At 40.8% G+C, this 20,609-nt stretch overlaps 1 protein-coding gene across 2 annotated transcripts in view; it reads left to right on the forward strand.

Annotated features, from left to right (window-relative positions):
- EPHA4 (EPH receptor A4) overlaps positions 1–20,609 on the forward strand; it is a 140,656-nt gene that overhangs the window by 62,313 nt on the left and 57,734 nt on the right. For both annotated transcript variants that reach the window (XM_082396807.1, XM_082396806.1), the window contains exon 5: positions 17,501–17,839. In XM_082396807.1, coding sequence (XP_082252933.1) covers positions 17,501–17,839 — 339 coding nt within the window. The remainder of the gene's footprint in view (positions 1–17,500; positions 17,840–20,609) is intronic.

Genomic DNA, 20,609 nt, shown 5'->3' on the forward strand with positions numbered 1-20,609 from the left:
TTTCTCACTGAGTTTGTCGCCTTCAAAATGCACAGCTGCCAACAGACGACTTGGTGGAGCAGAGATTGAACATTCAGGGGTTGTCTGACAGTGTAATTAGAGCTGAGACTGGAATTTATAAACGGCTTTACCGTTTCGTCTAGGACTCTTGGGGAAGCGTGACAGCTGCAAGGGAAACAGGTATAGGATGGGATCACATGTGGGCAAGTGGTTTCAGTTCTGTGCACTGATGTGATAGCTTGCAATGTCATTACCCTTCTTCCTTCTTTCCTCATAGTTTTGTGTTCATAACGTTTAGACCTGGATCCTAATAAGCGCTTGTTTAACGATAGGCACTGAACACATGCTGGGTTAAGGAATAGGTGGGGTTGGTACCTCGGTATGCAGGGGAATAAAGAACTCCTTTCTCGCACTTTATATGGACAGTGTTTCTGGGGGTTGACATTCCTTTCATGCATACTCTGAGATTCACAGACCCTGCAATGGCCATGACCTTGACCAGAACAGGGAGTGGTGGGCCCAGGTATTCTACCCCTGTGTTCTCATTGACTGAACCTGTGTTTGGAGGGACAGAGCTGAGTGGCCAGGCACAGGAGCTTTCCACAGGTTTTGGCTTTGCTTCCCAGCCCACCATTTAGTACCCAAATGACTATTTAGCCTTTTAAGTCTCAGTCTCCTCATCTGTAGAATGGGCTAATAATAGTACCTCCCTCATGGTTGTTGCTACTCAGTACCCTCATGTTATTTACATACTATGTAAAATGCATAAAATCATGCTACTTGATAGATGTTAGCTTTTACTGTCATTAGGACTTTCATTATTTTGTTCCTTAACTGCTGTACATTCCATCTCGGCTGGCCTGTAAACATCACTGCAAATAGCAGTTTTTTTTCTGGTTTGGAGTCACTTGGGTCAGCTGGGGGGCCATTGTCTAGCCCAGTCAAGGACCACCTTTAAAAGGAGTGAGCGGAGAAACTTCAGGGCCATCCCAAATTTGTACTGAAATTTCTGTACCCTCAGGAGTTCATTTCATAACCAGAGAGGATAATAATTATTGTCATAATAACTACAACAACCATTTTATCATTATACCCAGGTAATGCATTAGGCACTTTTGATTAACTTTATCATAGGGCTCATATGATAACAATCTACGAGATAGACATTATCTTTATTTTAGAGGTGAGGTAACTGCCAGCTCAGAGATGTTAGGGGTCGTGACCAAGACTCCACCCCAGCTTGGTGATGGTGCTGCAAGACCAGAAGACTCACACAGTTTCTATTTATTGGGAGGCACTCTTGCCCTCTTCCCTAGCTCATGCACAAATTTCCAGAGGGAAGGAGTATATTCGGGCCAGGCTTAGTTGTAAACATAACTGGACAAAGATTTCCTCATCTTCTTTTTCTGTTCCTTCCATAGACTAAGTACTTTCTCTGGATGCCACGTATATTTGATATGCTCAAGTCCCAGCCTGTTTCTTTTCCAATCTAAATATTCTTCTCTAATGTTCCATTGTGTGCAATTAGTTTAATAATAAACTCTCCTCCTCTATCCACACCCACTACCAACATTTCTCCAGTTGTGATTTTAGGGCACAATAGCAAGCTCAAAGGGAAATATAGTGGGAGGACCGTGTGATAATTGCCCTCAATTTGCATCATGCAGTCCAACACCTACTTTCCATACAGATAAGTCTTCTCTAGGCTGGGGCTTGATTGTGAACCTCATAAAATTCACCTCTGATGGCAAGACAACCTGGCTTTTTCTCCCAGGTATTTTTAGTCTTATGATTCTGACCTGTTATCTAGCATTCTAGGGGGCCATGGGCCAATCACTTAATTCCTGCAGCTTGCTATGTGGGAGTTTAGGGAGACCCCAAAGGTTGCTACATGCCTGAGTTACTGCTATGTTTACCATATGTGTAAAAGTGGTTTCTGAACCCTTGGAGTTGTATGTTTCTGTAAGAGTAAATTATTAGCTTTACCTTGACTACGCAAATGAGAGAAAGAAAATATTGATTTTAGCCTATGGGTAGACCTGAAAGTTTTAACATGAAAGTAACTTTTGCATTTTTCAGAGATTGTTTTCAACAACGTAAGAGTGGTGGCTTTTTGTGTCATTAATAAGAGACCCATGAAAATACCAAAGCAATATGTGATCCTTAACACTTTCCTAACAAGATCATTGCATTTATTGTATCTCTCCGACTCTGAGTTAAGAGGAAACACAGTGCTGATGTTAATACCACACACTTGAGAGGCTATTTAATCTCTCCAAGCCTCAGTTTACTGATCTATAAAATGGGATTCTCACTATCTACCTGTGAGGTGGTTTTAAGAATTAAACAAGAAGGGACTTCCCTGGTGGTCCAGTGGTTAAGACTCCGTGCTCTCAGTGCAGGGAGTCTGGGTTCAATCCCTGGTCAGGGAACTAGATCCTGCATGCTGCAACTAAAAGAGCCCACATGCCTCAACTAAAGATCCCGCATGTGGCAATGAAGATCCCGCATGCTGCAACTAAGACCCGGAGCAGCCAAATAAATAAATAAATATTAAAAAAAATAATAATAATTAAACAAGAAGATATTTGCAAAGGTCTGGCACATGGTAGGGATCTAATAAATGTTTGTTCTCTTCTTTTATCCCCAGCTGGTCACTTCCTTCCCCAAATGACCTCCACAGCAGACAGCCAGTGCATCTCACTGCCCCTCTAAAGGGATTTTCTCACTTGACTATATGATTAAATTACCAATGGCTGTACTGTACTCCAGAAGCTCTGGGGGGTAGGACTGAGGCATCAGTATTTTCAAAAGTTGCCCCCATAATTCTACTGTACAGACAAGGTTGAGACCACTTCTCTACAGAGTGGAATTTTTAAGTTTTATTTTTTAATTTAATAAATATTAACTACATAAGACTCTTTAAGACCTCTTTGAGATAGGGGTAATCTGGGAGGTGACCATATTTTGCTAACAGATAGACTAGTAAATTATTTATTTATTTATTTATTTATTTATTTATTTATGGCTGTGTTGGGTCTTCGTTTCTGTGCGAGGGCTTTCTCTAGTTGCGGCAAGCGGGGGCCACTCTTCATCGCGGTGCGCGGGCCTCTCACTATCGCGGCCTCTCTTGTTGCGGAGCACGGGCTCCAGACGCGCAGGCTCAGTAGTTGTGGCTCACGGGCCCAGTTGCTCCGCGGCATGTGGGATCTTCCCAGACCAGGGCTCGAACCCGTGTACCCTGCATTGGCAGGCAGATTCTCAACCACTGCGCCACCAGGGAAGCCCTAGACTAGTAAATTAAACAGCAGAATTAGAATCTATTCTAGCCTACGGCTCTCCTTCTAGATTTCTTCCATCCTGGTGAATACAGTGGACCTGCATTGTCCAAGACAGTAGCCACGAGGCACACATGACTGTTTTAATGGCCACATTTCAGGGCTCAATAGCCACATGCGGCTAGCGGTGACCATACTGAACAGCACTGCTATAGAATATTTCTACGATCACAGAAAGTTCCATTGGACAGTGCGGTAGTAGATTTTTCAATAGAGAAGACAGTGGGAGTTTCTCAGAGAACCCTTTGATCAAATAACCCACAGAATGAAGCCCTTCCCCCTCGCCCCACCCCCAGCTTTATCGGCTTCTCTTGACAAGATGTGGGGATGGGAAGGAACGTAAACCTCAGGGATCCTTTCAAAGTGCTTCCAGCCTCTAATCAGTTCTTCCCAGTTGGTTAAGCCAGGTGACAAACCCAATTCCCTTGTGCTGACAGCCATGATAATCAGGGACTTCTTTGTTCATTATGCTGTCTTTAACCCCAACATTCTTATGCAGCCCTGAGTTTAGTGATCGCTCACTGTGACGGCACACTAATGAAGAAATAAAACACACTCTCTGAGACTCATTCTTCTAGCCAAAGAGAGACTCTGCTCCACTGGCTTGTAAAATCAGGTTTTTTGTTCACTTGGAGAACGATTAGACCAGGAATACCAGCAGCATTGGCTAATTTAGAAGGAAACGCCTAAGAAGTTCTTCACACCGTCGGCATTGCTGGAGAACTTCAGAGAATTTAATGGAGAATAAACTTTATGTCTAGGAGGACTTTGGATGGATCTTCTGGTTAGGTTAGCTTAGCATAAATGGCTGTGAGTAAGATAGGCAGTTTTCAATGGAGGCATCATGTGAACATTTTCAAGAAAATAATCTGTACCTGTTAGAATAGAGAGTAAGAACAATGCTTTTTAAACATGAATGTGCGTAGAATCACATGAAAGACACCTAGGGATTGGTAGGAGATGTCAGGCTTGACATTCTGCATTTTTAACAAGTCCCCAGATGCTTCTGATGGTGCTGGTCTGTGGACCACCTTTAGCCAGTAGGAATTTAGAGCCTCCCTGATGGATCGCATGTGATGGGAGACCCTCTCTTCTGTCCTTTTCACTTTCAGGCCATTTCTTCAGCTCATTGGTGACTCTAGAGAGATATTTCAAGGGTTCTGAACATTCTCCCTTAATGGAAATCGAGTACTTCATTTGTCTCCCAGATGAAGAAAATCCAACCTGGTTTGGAGTTGCATAATCAAACACAGGCACTGTGGAGTCTCTACCATGTTACTAGGTTACAGCCAAAGAGTGGAAATGTCAGTGTTCCCTTTAGGCACAGACATCAGTCAAGAAAGTCAACAGGGTTTTTGGTGACATTGCCAGCAAGGCAGACACGCAGGCCTCCATACATAAAAGGATGCCATCTAAGCTGATGAAGGGATTTTGATTTCATGAACCGTTTCTTAGAAGAAATTTCAATGTGATTTTAAAAAATTGGAGTATAGTTGATTTACAGTGTTTTAGGTGTACAGCAAAGTGATTCCGTTTTTTATATATATATATATATATATATATATATATGTGTGCGTGTTAGAGATTATTACAAGATATTGAATATAGTTTCCTGTGCTATACAGTAGGTCCCTGTCGTTTATCTATTTTATGTATAGTAGTGTGTATCTGTTAATCCCAAATTCCCAATTTATCCCTCTCCCCTCCTTTGCTCTTTGGTAAACATAAGTTTGTTTTCTATGTCTGTGAGTCTATTTCTGCATTGTAAATAAGTTCATTTGTGTCATTTTTTTAAGATTCCATGTATAAGTGATATCACATGATGTTTGTCTTTCTCTGACTTACTTCACTTAGTATGATAATCTCTAGGTCCATCCATGTTGCTACAAATAGCATTTCATTCTTTTTTTATGGCTGAGTAATATTCCATTGAATATATATACCACATCTTTATCCATTCATCTGTGGATGGACATTTATGTTGCTTCCATATCTTGGCTATTGTAAAATAGTGCTAGTGGACATGGGGAGCACATATCTTTTCGACTTAGAGTTTTCGTCCTTTCTGGATATATGCCCAGGAGTGGGATTGCTGGATCATACAGGAACTCTATTTTTAGTTTTTTAAGGAGCTCCCATACTGTTCTCCATAGTGGCTTCACCTATTTACGTTCCCCCCAACAGTGTAGGAGGGTTCCTTTTTCGCCACACCCTCTCCAGCATTTATTATTTGTAGACATTTTAATGATGGCCATTCCGACCAGTCAGTATGATTTTTATCAATGAAATCAATGTCCTTTAACTCTGATGATCACCAACCCCTCCCCTCCAGATCTCTTTCCCCTTCCCTTTACCTTTCCACGTAGTGGGGAATGTAGTCTGGCAATCAGCAGTGCTGGGAGACCAGTGCAGGAAGACCTTGATGCCTTAGTCATTCAGTTGCTCGTTCAATGATTCTAGTGGGTGTTCTTTTCCCCCTTTGGAGGACCGAACCAGTATTACATTTAAGGTAACTTTCCAATCCTTCATTGTGTTTCAAAATGTACTGGAAAAAAATGCCTTGTGAAAAGGCAAATTGGCTTTGTGTATCTGGAAAGAAATAACTGATTTGTTATTTTGCCTCTTTTACTTCTGAGCCCCATTACGGGAGTAGTTTTCCGTACTTTTCAATTGGAAATCTGTCCTTGTGCTGTTGGGTCCTCTTTGTTTAACTTGTTTGATGAAACTTATTAGAGCCTCATGATTGGGGGCACTCTGTAAATAAGAGATTATTATTTTAGATTGCTAACTTGAAGGGCCTTCACGAATCTGTCTGTAAGTAAACGGCCTTGAATAATTCAGTCAGCTATGTCAAACAAACAAAGAGTGATTGATTGATACTTAGATGTGGCCTAAAATATTCCAAAATTGCAGCTTTTAAGATAATTTGTACTGGAGGAGCTCAGTGCTAATGAGGGCAAATTTACCAAGATCTATGACGAAAGGTTCTGATTTGAGAAAGCTTTCTGCAGGTTTAGGTTCTCAAGAAATTGAAACAGCCTAGCTCCAAACAGCAAAGCATCACTTACTTTGTCTTTACATTTGCCTTTTCTAATTGAATTTATCGCACCACTGTATTTCCTCTAGAAAGTGTATTGTTTTAAAATTACCATTTCAGTTCTATTACTCAAAGCCCTCATTTCTAATGCTTTCTGACAGTTATCAACATAATGAACCATAATGAAATGATGAGCAATCTTCAGTGGAAACCCAATATGGATCCCAGTGGTGCTGTGTGACTGCGTTGTTAACATTTGAATGCAAATTAAAATAACATCGTCCTTACTTGTTTCCAAGGTCAGGAGAAGAGAGAGACTTTTTTTTTTTTTAAGTGCTTTAATTTTGGAAATCTCATATCCATTTTCCAACAAGCCCTTGAAGGTTCCACTGATGTTCATCTCTACCCCAAAGATTTACATGCTTAACAGTCCAGCTAAGGGATTTTGGAAGGGATGTCTAACAGGAGGCTTTGATGTTATAAACCATAGGTTAAAAGGTAGCCTTCGGTTTCAAGTAAACTACATTTCTTCCCCACCCAAAAGCATATTTCTTTTTGCTTTGGAACTGCAAGTAACTAACAATATAATGATGGAAGGAAGGACATTTCTGTGAAATTGATCAATGAGAGTGCAGTTGGTGACAGACTGGTGACAGACTAGTTAGTGGAAGAGTGAGAATAATGGCCAAAGATTCCTAAAGTTTTGTTCATGAAAGTGTTTCAGAAGATCCATTGGTTGATCCCTAACCACTTCACATTTTATTGTCTATGTTATCAATCCTTTTTTGAGAACATATTTTTATGAAAATTCTTGAATCTAAGGTTTGGTTATTTCATGTGACTTATAAAATTTGCAATATTAGAGTGTAGTTTCATGCTGCATTCCATAGGACAAAAACTCAATTAAGACACCAACTCCCCCTTTTCCAGATCATGGGACGTAGTTTTAAGGCAGAACATATGGTCCCACTGCCTGTTAAGCCAGTTGATAGGCTACCAAATGTGCCTGTCCTCTGGACCATAAAAACTGATCAAAACAACCAAAGACATTTTCATGATTCAGATGCGGCCTTCTACCCATTCCATTTTTAGGCTGCATCTTTAGTTAGATCTCTAGCTCAAGGTCTGACATCAGTTAGTGAGTAAACCACATCCTTGTTTCTTCCTTTTAAGTTAACTTTCAGCATTTTGACTGTGAATAGAAACAATTACCTCTGAAGAACCCAAGTGCATGATTCTTGTCTAAAGACAATTAAGGATATAAGGGGAAAAAAAGCATCAAGTGTGCTTAATGGAAAGCACTAGACAGACCCCAGGCTGATCACTTGCCGTTTGGTAAAATTTTAAAAGTTCTAAGGTATTCAATAAAGATCAGATATCAGCTCATTGAGTTATTTTTCAAAAATGCTATTTTAGCCTCCGCATTGTCCTCCAACCTACTTCTAGCTTTATATAGATAAACAGTCCAATGTGGACCGTTTATCGGGATTAATAATACAATGTGGATTCAGCCGGAAAATGCATATGTTTGAGGAACACGAATGTGTGCCCAAGTGAAAGACTTGACCCTTCTGCCAGCGTCATTTAGCCAGGTTATTACAATTTTTCCACCACCATGAATAATTAAGAATGGCTTGTTGTCACCCGAGCCCCGTCATTTTCCGGATGGCACTTTTGACACTGCTCATGGAAGTCCTACAGCAGCTGTACCCAGCATGCTTCTGCGAAACAAGGTCAATTAGACGCTTTCCTGAGATCCCCTGGGGCGAGAAGCGGGTGGCTTCTCTGCCATCAGCATTTTGATTTTCCTGTCATAGCTGACTCTTGCTCTACATGCCATCTACAGCTCGGCAGAAGATGGACTGAGGGGAGAGGCCTGTTGCATAGATAGAATTGCCCCCCACCCTCCCGTGACCTTCCACCCAGGAAAGCATCTTTAACAAAAGCTCCTACTCTTGAGTAGAATGTAGGAACCAGGCAGAGAGGATATCTCAGCTGAGACAAGAGCACCGTGCAGGAGGTTAATGCCAGCGAACTTCAGCCTGAAGGGCAGGGCAGCCAGGAGAAATGTGAGAACACTGGGTCCACAGCTGGGTTCACAAAGAATTCGTAGATATGCTTCATTTTTCCTTTGAATTGTCCGTATCTCTGGGAAGGGGGTTGTTTTAGCCTTTGAATCAGGCTTTCTGATCCTATCTTTGCACATATCAGCTGTGTGAATTTGGGTGAGTTGCTTCACTTTTCATATCTTAGTTTTTGGTCATCAGATTGCTTTGGGGTAACAAATACTTTTCTGCCAGATTTTATTATGGGGATTAAATGAGATAAAGGATGAAAAAGGACTTTGCAAGAGATGAATTCACAGGCTAGCTAATTCGAAAACAAAATACTTAAAAATTTCTTTAAAAAATTACTTTCGTGGTCTTTCATATTGTAACTTCTTCATGGATAACTGAGGGTTAACTGTATAAAGCACTTCAGCCATAAACTAGTCATCTTAAAATAAAGAAACTCCAACTGCATTTAACCTAGTAAAGAAAAGACAGATGGTTCCTGGGTGTAGAATCGGAAAAATAGATATACCGAAAAAATAGGTGGTAGCAAAATTTCAGCAAGGAGTTACCTCTACAGGAAACCAAGAATTTTTCGTGACAGTAATAAGTGATTGATGTGTTGGAATGGTTCTGTTTTTTAATAATGGGCAGTTCTGCTTTGACTCTATTCATTGTTAAACACACTAACTGCCGCTATAAAAGGTTATGTACTGTGCAGACATCTTGGAAGAGGTGTCCCAGCAGCAGTCTTCATGTAAACTCACCCACGGCAGCAAAGTCTGAGAGAAGGCAATTAGTAGTGACACATATATAACTGTCGGGGGGTGGGGGGGGTGCATGGACTTTGTTTCAGAGTCAAAACTTACACACCCCAGCTGTTTATTCTGCCTTATAACCTGTCTTTCAGCTGGAGAGAGATTAACAAAGGCTTATCTGAAGGGTTACAGGGTTTTACAGCTAAGGCACTGAAGTACTATTGACAGTCCAAAAGTTGTACGTGATTAATGAAGCCTTACAAAATGGAACTCAAGACCCGAGGTGCCTCTTCCTCGGAAGCTCTGTCTTGTCCTGGTTGCCTTGGCATTTTAGTAGCATGACAGTAGCGCGTCAAGAAATTGATCATTCAAGAATTATGTTTCTGCCCATGCTCTGGGGGAATGCTTCTTTCCATATCCAGAATTAATTTCATGGCACAGGCATTGAATTTTAAAATGGTGATTAAAAATCAGCTAAGTATTAAAAGTGTGTGATAGCTTTGGAAGCTGCTTTATACTTGAGCCTGGCTACTTTGGTTTCCTAGCAGCTATCTCCTAACCCTGGTTGCAGACTTTTTTTGAAAACTTTTAGCATGTAATTGCCTTTTTTCCCTCCCCCATCACCTTTGCCTTTTGCGATGTGATATACCCAAGTGCTGTGGCGCTTCTGAGGCGTGAGCTGGACTGGACTTAAAGAATCATCATTCATTCACTTGTTCAGCAGATATTTAGTAAGCATCTACTACACCTTTGGCATTTTTCTAAGGGCTGGAAGATGCTCATCAACCAGAAAAGAGAAAAGATTCCTGTTTTCATAGAGCTTCTGTTTTAATGGGAATAATAAACAAGATAATGTAAAATTGTCACAAGAAAGAAAAAAAAAAGATCATGAGACAGGGTTAAAATAGAGGAAAGGGAAGAATTTCACTTTGCGGAGAGTGGTCAGGTGAGATTTGAGCTGAGACACCCCCCCAGGGGGTGGGGGAGGCGGGGAGGAGGCTGCTAGTGAAGAAGCCAGGGGACAGAATTCCAGGCACAACTACCAAGTCTAAAGAATTTGAGTTGCATGTTTAGAGTTTTACTAACAATGTGAGTTTTAAACTTGACTTATTTTTACCCTTTGGTCCTGGAGTCTGCTGGCACTTTAATTCCAGTTGTTGTAAGTAACAGAAATTTCAGGTTTATGTGGCACATTTCACCTTGTGTCCATATAGATTTAAACCCTTTGGCAGAACCTACTTTTAGATGCATTTCTCAAAGTGGGTTTCCATCTTTTGCTGAAATTTCAGTTACTTGCTCTAAGAATAAAGAAGTGAATTTTACCTGACTTGTGACTTTGGAATGGGGTACATAAGGTGCAATTATCCTGACCTAGACTTTCCATGCGGTGGTTTATAACGAACTCCAAGTTCACAATGGAGGTATTTTTGACTTTGGATTTACTGTTGGCGGATCCTTTTTGAACCATTTTATTAAGGCTCCTACAGATTTCATGTGTATGTGTAAAACATCAGGTTGTCCTAAATGGGCTACTTTCAATCCTGGCATAAGCCATCAAGTATGTTTTCTAAATTACTCAGGAATTACACTTTACTCTAATACATGGGAGGGAAGAATTATGATTTGTGGAATTACTGGAATTTTCTTTGATGCTTGGAACATTGCCCTTCTTAAATGTCACATTCATTTAATTTCTCTAGATAGTGTGTGGTTCATTTCTGAAAGCTTGTCTTTTCCCAGAGGAAAGCACATGATAGGTTAAGGAAGATCAAGATTTCTTTTATGATGTAACATGATATGATGCGATAGTCCTTTGCTTCTGCTGTAATTTGGCTACAGTTTCTTGGGGACTTCATACTGTCAAACTCCTGTCAACTGAATGCAAGTTGACATCCCACTAGAAAATAATAATTACCCATTGTAGCACCTTCCACCAGTACCTGCTGTGCGATACAGAAAGTCTTTCACACCAGTGAAGCAAATGGATGTTCATTAAATTTATCCACAGTGGCAAGAAATACAGAGGCCATTTCTGTCAGAGCAATGAGAAACCCAAAAAATAGGCCATAATAGTTTCTGTATTTTATTCCTTCCTTAATCAAAGAAAGTAGGTGTAACTTGGACTTCAGAAACCAGAGTTGTTACCTGACCTGTATAAGTGTGTAAATCAGGGGTGTGATCCCAATGCTTGAAGTCCCTAGAATTATGTGCAAAATTATGAGTGATCATCTTTCTGGGAAGAGAGTGCTTTGCTCTATCAAAGTCCCTGTAGCAGAGCTTGGTAAACTATGGCCTGAGGGTCAAATTCAGCTGCCCTTGTTTTTGCAAATAAAATTTTCTTGGGACACAGTCATATGCATTTGTTTAGGTATTGTCTATGATTGCTTTCAAGGTACCATGCAGAGTTGAACAGTTTCTAGAGAGACCATATAGCCCATAAAGGCTAAAATATTGACTATCTGACCCTTTACAGAGGTTTGTTGAATGTTGTTCTAAAGGGTTAGTAAGTTAAGGGTTATTGCCTTTGACTTCTTGTTCTAGTAGTTAAGCTATTACCCATGCCACTAAATTATGTTAAAAATGTGAAAGGCACTCTAAACATGAGAACTTTAAAATAGTTTAGCACACTAGCCCCATTCTTTGATGCAGGAAGAGAGAACCTTAGGCTTATATGTGAATATCAAGCAGGTTTTGCAAATAAAACCAAAAATGTAAAGGAAGGATATTTATTATCCCCTTAAATATACTTAAGTATTTGATTGATTTGTATTTTAAAATGTCTTAATTTTGCTCATAAAAGTAAAATTAAAAGAAAAACCAGGGCTTCCCTGGTGGCGCATTGGTTGAGAGTCTGCCTGCTAATGCAGGGGACACGGGTTCGAGCCCTGGTCTGGGAGGATCCCACACGCCACGGAGCAACTGGGCCCGTGAGCCACAACTACTGAGCCTGCGCGTCTGGAGCCTGTGCTCCGCAACGAGAGAGGCCACGACAGTGAGAGGCCCGCGCACCGCGATGAGGAGTGGCCCCCGCTCGCCGCAACTAGAGAAAGCCCTCGCACAGAGACGAGGACCCAACACAGCCTAAAATAAATAAATTAATTAATAAAAAAAAAAAAGAAAAACCATACTTCTATAAAGGCTAATAAGGAAAAGGCCCATGAAACCGTTAAAATTAACTGTCTTCAGAGATAAAGTTTTCCATAGCTTCATGCCTGAAGAAATCATTATCTGAAGTCAAGATGGAGGAAGAAAAGTCATAATAACCAATCCCAAATTAACAAAACTTCAATTGACAGAGCCCACATTTTAAATTTCCAGCCATACTGGCTGGTTGTGGAGCTATAAAAACAAGAGAGGAGAGAGTACTTGCCCTTCCATCTTCCTGGTGCTCACATAGTCCATATTTAACTTCCTTTAGTCTCTTCCTTCCCCCTTTGATTTCCTGCCCCTTCCTTCAACTATCCAGGAAAGTATCAAAATGAATCAGAATATTTCTTTTTCCTCCCTCCTCTAGAGCAGGTGACAAATACTGGACACAATAAATATTTGTTGAGTAATTGAATGACTCCACAGTCCCTCCTAACAGAAGAAACCACCTCTATATGATACATAGCCGTCCCTACTTGTTTCAAAGTACTTTTAAAATGTAGAAAAGAGGAACTTGAATTAAACTAGCTACACTGAGATAGTCCTTTACAGGGCTTAATGGTAATGAATCAGTATGTGAAAAGCTGGCTAGTACAGCCTTATCTCAGAGAAGCTTGTATTAATTCACAGGCTTAAAATAACATTGTAGGTAGATGGGCAGAAGATGCATTAGAGGACCTTGTTAGCTTTCCATCCGGTCATTCATGACTCCTCAAAAGTATATTGAGCTTGCTCTGAACTAAGAATCATGGGAGATACTGGGAAATGAGGAAGACATCAATTCTTCTCTTGAGGAGCACACAGACTGTGATGAAACAGATATGTACTGGGTGTCCGATTAGCAAGACCCCTTTACATGTTCCAAACAGAATAGGAAATAGACATAATGCCCTGAATATGGAATAATCTCATAAGCAGGATTACTGCCAGTCCTACATTGAGGCTAGTAGTGGGCAGTTTGGGAAGACATAAAACCCTATAATTCACAATGACCTGCAGCTACCTGATGTTGGTGTATGCTTGGTACATACGATGTCAATATGGAGACTAGAAAATTAAATGGTACGATTATCCCTATTAGTTATAAATCTCATATTTGAAATTGGAGACATTTAGAGGTGGGCATACTTCTGATGAGAGAGGCAAGCATTTGTCAGAAATTTAATTGTTCCTAAGTATCTAGATGTGATGTTATTACCGAACGAAGCTTGGGCCCGCTCACCTGACCTGTGGCAAAACCAATCTACTGACACAAGGTTGTGGTGAAGGAAAGTACAGCATTTATTGCCAGGCCCCAAGTGAGGAGAATGGACAGCTAATACTCAAAAGACTGGAACTCTCTGATGACTTTCAGGGAAGGGTTTCTAAAGACAATGTGAGGGAGAGAGTCTCGGGGTATGTGATCAGCTCATGCTCAATTCTCTGATTGGTTGACGGTGAGGTAACAGGGTGATGTTTTGGGAATCTCAGTCATCGACCTTCTGGTTCCAACTGGCCTGGGGTCTAGTGCTTGTGTCAGCATGCAATTAACTTCTTGTACCTGATGGGGGTTTTAGTATCTGCAGAACAAGTCAAGGTTGTGGTTCAGGATATTATCTGTAGCCCCTGAGGAGGAATTAAAGGTCCTTGACTTTGTTTTATGGCTAAACTATTATTATTTTGTCTTGCTTGACTGTTTTCCTTTGTTTCTGCATATTCTCACTTCTCTGATTAAATTTGCTCTTTGGAACTCGGGGAAGGCCTAGGAGGCTAAAGCTTTTCTACAAACAAGAGAGAGGGGCCATGGGGCTCTGTCCCCAGGAAGGCCCTACAGGGTCCTGCTGGGTTTCAATACTTAAAAAAAAGAAGACAAGATAATCTAAGAGTTAAGTTTTTTTCCTTCTGGATGCCTTGTGTTTATTGAGAAAACTCAGTGTTACTCATGTTGCCTGTTTTATTCTCTTTAGTCCTCTCTACAGGTAATTATTTTAAGATGCTGCTGTTAAGTATGACCATTGGGCCCAGATTGACTTGGCTGTATTAAAGGCCATGCTTTTTTTTCATTTTCTTGAGAAGAGGATACTTTCTTTTCTGAGGAAGAGATGGCCCTTCCCTATACATGGAAACACACGTGATGTGTTTACCATCTTCTAATTGGCAAAAATTTTTTAAAAAGAAAAAACTCAAATACAATACAACCACCACTGTGATTTTAATTTAAAAAGCAAGTGTGCTTTCCCAGGTTTATGCCCCCGTGTAACCATCACTCCTTATGGCAACAAAACATAAAACATATGCAGTACGACTCACCAGACCATTCATGGAGGCAGCATTGAACTTGAACGTGCTTAGTTCTCTGTCTTCTGTTGAGCATTTGCCCCAGGGTAGATTCTTTAAGAATCACTGACCAAAGGAAGAAGGCTCTTCCGCACTGCATCTTGTTTTCATGCCAGCCCTCCATTTTGAAACCCTGCAGCATCTTTGTATTTTTTTTCACGTGGCAGCGTTATATCTCTGAGTCCTGTGACCACTTAGTTTTCTGCTCCATTTCTTCTCTGTTTAGACACTGCCATGCCCCGTCCTACATACTAATTACTGACTTTTTGCTTCTGTGCTTGATTCATTGTGTCACATTTTCCCATGTGAAAGTGGACTAGGAACCTTGGCGAGGAGGTTAATGGATTTAAGAGTCACTCGTATTTAACCCTGAAAGTCACAGCAAAATAAGAACCAGTGGCATGACCCATTTTATGAACCAAGCTGTGGTCAACTTCAGCAGCAGACTAGCAATCAATTTCACTATGATGGAAAGAAACATCTACAGAATTTGAACAGGATTGAAGATACACCTTCCCTTTTCCTATCTTTACCTCTCAAACTTCGGCTGAAGCTACTGATTTTTTTTTTTTTAGCATCTTTATTGGAGCATAATTGCTCTACAATGTTGTGTTAGTTTCTGCTGTATAACAAAGTGAATCCGCTATATGTATACATATATCCCCATACCCGATCCCTCTTGCGTCTCCCTCCCACCCTCCCTATCCCACCCCTCTAGGTGGTCACAGAGCACCAAGCTGATCTCCCCGTGTGATGCAGCTGAGAAGCTACTGATTTTGTTGTTATTTTACCTTTAATGTGGAAATAACCCCAGAGTGTGGGAGTTAGTACTTTGGGATTTTAGTTGGACTCTGTCACTAATTAGGTTGCATGAACTTTCAGTATTATCAGCTCTGCTTTCTGACTCTCAATTTCCTCATCTATAAAATAAGACTATTTAGCCAAATGATCTTTAACATCTTATCTGGCTCTAGGAGTCTGTGATTTCAAATAGCTCTAATCATTTATTCAAAAAAACATTTACTTAATCCTATTGTTTTCCATCACTCTACTAAGGACCATAAGATATAAATTTGGAGTCTAAACAAGAAGGAAATTTGTGCTTTCTTTCTGAGGACTTCTGTGGGGGCAATCTTACCTTTAACACAAATTTTACAGCACTGTCTTTCCTTTAAGTTCTCAGGATGGGGACCAGGTCTTAACACTGAGAGAGAGAGGTTGTCGGTAATTAGTCTCCCAGGGAGATGGGGAGGTCCTGCTTACCTTGTTAAAATAAAGTCTTCAATTAAGTTGTATAAAGCGAAAAGGAGAGTGAATTACCCTTATTCAATATTATTACCAAAATCCTTTAGCCATTCATCACTGTGAACTAAGTAGTAAATACTGAATATGACTCCTTATTCGTAAAAGTTACCTCTTCCAATTCTCTGGCAATGGCTAGTCTGGAACAGTATATTCCGTTATGGTTGACTAGGTAAAGCGTCTCCTGACCTCATGCAGGTTTCCGGTTAACCTCCTTTTTCTGGGGAACATGGACACATTTCCCTGAAAGCAGTCATTACAAATATATTAGAAGTAGAATAGAAACAATAAGCAAGAAGCCTCAGATTGTCATTGAAACTTGCTTTGGCTCTTTTCTTGGAACACCAAAATGGGAAAGAGGAAAGAAAAGAGAGAACCTTCCAATTGTTGCAGTGAGTCAATATTTTTTCTTACAGTGCAGCAGGTATCTTTTAGACCTTTGGAATCAGCTCAGACGAGAAAAATTCCCCCGTTTCTGTTTCACCCTGATTCTTCTCCCTGAAGACAGTTTGTGTCACAACATCTTGGCATAGAGACTAATCTACAGCAAGAATCGAGATGGTTCATCGTGAGTCTGTGGCCTTATTTATTGTTACTATTTTTAAACCAGCCATTTATGTTGTTTGCAATCAGTTGTTCTGTTTCAAAACAGCCACTGCCACCAGACATATTTTGGAAACCTTTGACGTCAGTGGAAATGTGTATCATAAGAAGAGCCTGGTGCAGCCCTGGTCAGCTGAAGGACAGGACATGGGGTCTTGGGAGTCTTTGCACAATCCCTGCCCTGGAGTTGAGATTTCTCAACAACTGTACCTTCGACATCCCTGCAACCACATTAAACCAGTTCCTACTTAATTACCCATAAACAGCTTAACTCTCAACTGCCATGTCAGACTGAAGAGGCGTATCTATACAGTGCAGTTAATTTTATTCCATATTGATGACGCACTGTACTTAGGAATCATCATTTATCTTCAGAAGCGGTATATAACCATTAATTTACCAGAGTCCCACAACAGCCCTGGGAATTAGAAACATATTCGTATACCCATCTTTCAGATGATTAGATTAAGACTAGATAAGTTATGAGAAAAAAAGCCTGGCCACTTCAGAGGGAAAGTCAGGCTTGGAGCCCATTTGATGTAGAATTGTTTCAAGTCTCAGAGTGGCAGTCAATGTTACATTTGTTTGTTCAGGAAGGAGAATGACATTCACACATACAGCCTTCAATCATATTGCTCTTTTTTTTTTTTTAATTTTTTTGGCTGTGCGGCTTGTGGGATCTTAATTCCCCAACCAGGGATCAAACATGTGCCCCCTGCAGAGGAAGCATGGACTCCTAAACACTGGACCGCCAGGGAATTCCCTATCATATTGCTCTTTTAAAAGATTTTTGCTGGCTTGATTTGCTTTTGGCTTTCTTTGCCAAACAGGCCCATCTTGCTTCTGGTAGCTGCAGAGAAGAATATAAGCTCCATGAGGTTCCAGAGGCTAGTTTCAATTCTTGGTGTGATAGTATGTTTTGTTGTTTTTTTCTTTTTCTTTCTCCAGGTCCACCATCTGCTCCTCTAAACTTGATTTCAAATGTCAACGAGACTTCAGTGAACTTGGAATGGAGCAGTCCTCAGAACACGGGTGGCCGCCAGGATATTTCCTACAATGTCGTTTGCAAGAAATGTGGAACGGGTGACTCCAGCAAGTGCCGACCCTGTGGAAGTGGGGTCCACTACACCCCGCAGCAGAACGGACTGAAGTCCACCAAGGTCTCCATCGTTGACCTCCTGGCTCATACCAACTACACGTTTGAAATCTGGGCAGTGAATGGCGTGTCCAAGTATAACCCTAGCCCAGACCAGTCTGTGTCCGTCACTGTGACCACCAACCAAGCAGGTAGGGATTGGATCCACTTTATCGTTTATCTAAACATTTATGGAGAAAGAGCTTGTGTTGATATCCATGAAGGATGCTAAAGTTCTCCAGTTGAAGAAGAACTACAGGGATCTAATCATAAACCTGTGAGCTGCATTATAATACAAAAGATACTTAGAAGGCTGTTTATTCATTCAGCAGATATTTTTTTGGCTACCAACTGCGTAACATGCATTGTACTAGGTGGTGGAGATTAAATGAAGGCTAAGACAGTGTCTGGTTGAAAACAGATGACATGAGTGGGGTCACTCCATGCTAGACTTCTCTTGTAAGGGATGCGTCTTGGCCATTTTAATCACAAGGTCATGGTCAGATATCAGCTCATTTACATATTATTTAGGAATATAAAATTGATTTTTACCAACACAGAGTGCTATATGGGCATTTGCTGTATTTTCCAACAACAGCATTAGTGGATGTAGTTTTGATCTTGTTTTTTTATTTTAAAAATTAAAAAATAATTGACACGGGTCTTTATTGGAATCACCAGGTGGTAAGCCTGTGAACAATGAATGGTTTAATGGGTAGCTTGCTCTGTGTGGTTGACAAAATGTTCCTTCAAACACATCCTACTTTTGTAGCCACTTTCATAGTTAAATTCACACTTGACAGGTGGAGGAGGAGAGTTAATTTACCTTGTTTCCTGCATCACTTTCCTCTTCTAATTCAGATGACAGGAAAGCATTTTCTGTTCATGGAGAGTTTCTGCTGAGCTAATTGCAGAACTGTTATCCAATCTTGAATATCAGATATTCCAAAGTGTGAATTAGAATCTAGATTTCTAGGCTCTGCTCCTGACCCACTTACTCCCATTCTTCCCCCAAAGAAGTTTCCACACTTTCTCATGATAATTTTCCATTCTGGATTTCTACCACATGTTTCACATTGCCACCTCCATGTTATTTATTTCTGGGGATTTAAAGGGGAGGAGGAAAAAAGGACTGTGCTTTATCCTTTTGTGAAGCTCTTAATTAAGAACAATCCACTTCATCAGAAAAGGATCATAAATTGCCAACAATCCTATCGCCTCTTACTGCACTTCTCCCTTAGATGAATGTTTCAGTAAGTGCACTCAATAGTTTAGTAAAATATATCTGCACTAATTGACTCCATAGTGAGAAGTATTCCAGTATCCCAATCCAAAGTCATTCTTTTTCCACTTTTCCCTGAACTCTCTAGAATAAATAAAAAGTTAAGACTGAGGGAAGATTTTGAATTGGTGCTAGACTGACAGATCTTCCCAGAAGGTAGTTTCAGTTACACAGATGTGACCAGTCTTTAAAAATATGTGGTGTGAACAGATCCTCCGGTTATGTTTTTGCCTTTTATTTCTGCACGTCTAGGATGTGAACACTGTTGTGGTCGTCACTTTTATTTCTCTACAAAGGCTAGTATGATTTAGGAGGTTTTTGGGTTTTTTTTAAATTATTTTTTTATCAATTTATTTAATTAATTAATTAATTTATTTTTGGCTGCTTTGGGTCTTCGTTGCTGCGCGTGGGCTTCTCATTGCGGTTGCTTCCCTTGTTGTGGAGCATGGGCTCTAGGCGCACGGGCTTCAGTAGTTGTGGCACGTGGGCTCAGCAGTTGTGGCTCATGGCTGTAGAGCACAGGCTCAGTAGTTGTGGCGCACGGGCTTAGTTGCTCTGCGGCACATGGGATCTTCCCGGACCAAGGCTCGAACCTGTGTCGCCTTTATTGGCAGGCGGATTCTTAACTACTGTGCCACCAGGGAAGCCCAATTTAGGAGGTTTTGATAGCATCACAAGGACTCTGTGAATGCCAGCTTTTTATTAGTTGTCTTTTGGAAGAAGGCAATGGAAATATTGCACATAGATCCTGGGAAACCTAGGATGTTGAGTGTCTCTGAGTTACAGGGAGCCAAGAAGGTGCAGAGTGGTCTTTGCACCCCTAGAGAATCTGGTTGATGATTCAATCAATATTCTTATGTTCAGCCCCCCTGTATTCTTCTGGCTGTCCTCCAGTACATCACTACTTTGTGTTCTTAATGGAATTAAAACTAAGAATGGACCTTTGAAGCCTCAGCTGTACAAGGTAAAGTCATTCTCTTTGGCGTAGGGTAACCTCTGGGAGATGTGCTGAGGACAGGCTTGGCTCCCACAGATTTTGTGGGGAGACTTCTCTGACTCTGTATATTTAAAGATTCAAGCCAAGGGATTATGTCAACCCCTACCAAGCCAGAAGGCACAAAGAACACAAGGAAGACAGGCCAAAAATCCTCCAGAAGAAGAAAATGTGCAAAAACATTACGCCTGGGAAGGAAACAAAGTCAAAGTTTTATTAAAAAAGTAGGTGTAATTCTTCTAGATCTAGGGAAAGGGTGGACAGGGAATTCCTCTGACACAATTAGGTTTTCTCTGACACGGCGAGCAGTCCTGCCAGGAGGTTTGCTGAATAGGACAAAATTCCAGCTCCTTATTTTAATTTTCGTAAAAGGTAATGCTGGGAAGCTGTTCAAAATTAAAAATAAATCTTTCAATAAGGAGACCTCCTGTGTGACCGGCCAGAAGGCTCCTGCTTAGCAGAGAGCTGTATGTGTGCACGGTGCCACCTCATTATCCCACAGCGATTTGGAGTTCACTCATTCAAAATCATCGGGACGGTTTATCTTTGACTAACAAACCTTTTCTTCAGAGTAGTGCAGATTAATAATGTAGGCCAAAATTCTGGATGAATGTAGCAACCGTAAACTCTATCAAAGCTCCCCTAT

This window comes from Balaenoptera borealis, assembly GCF_965194805.1.
Source record: "Balaenoptera borealis genome assembly, chromosome: 6".
In the NCBI taxonomy this organism is placed as follows: domain Eukaryota; kingdom Metazoa; phylum Chordata; class Mammalia; order Artiodactyla; family Balaenopteridae; genus Balaenoptera; species Balaenoptera borealis.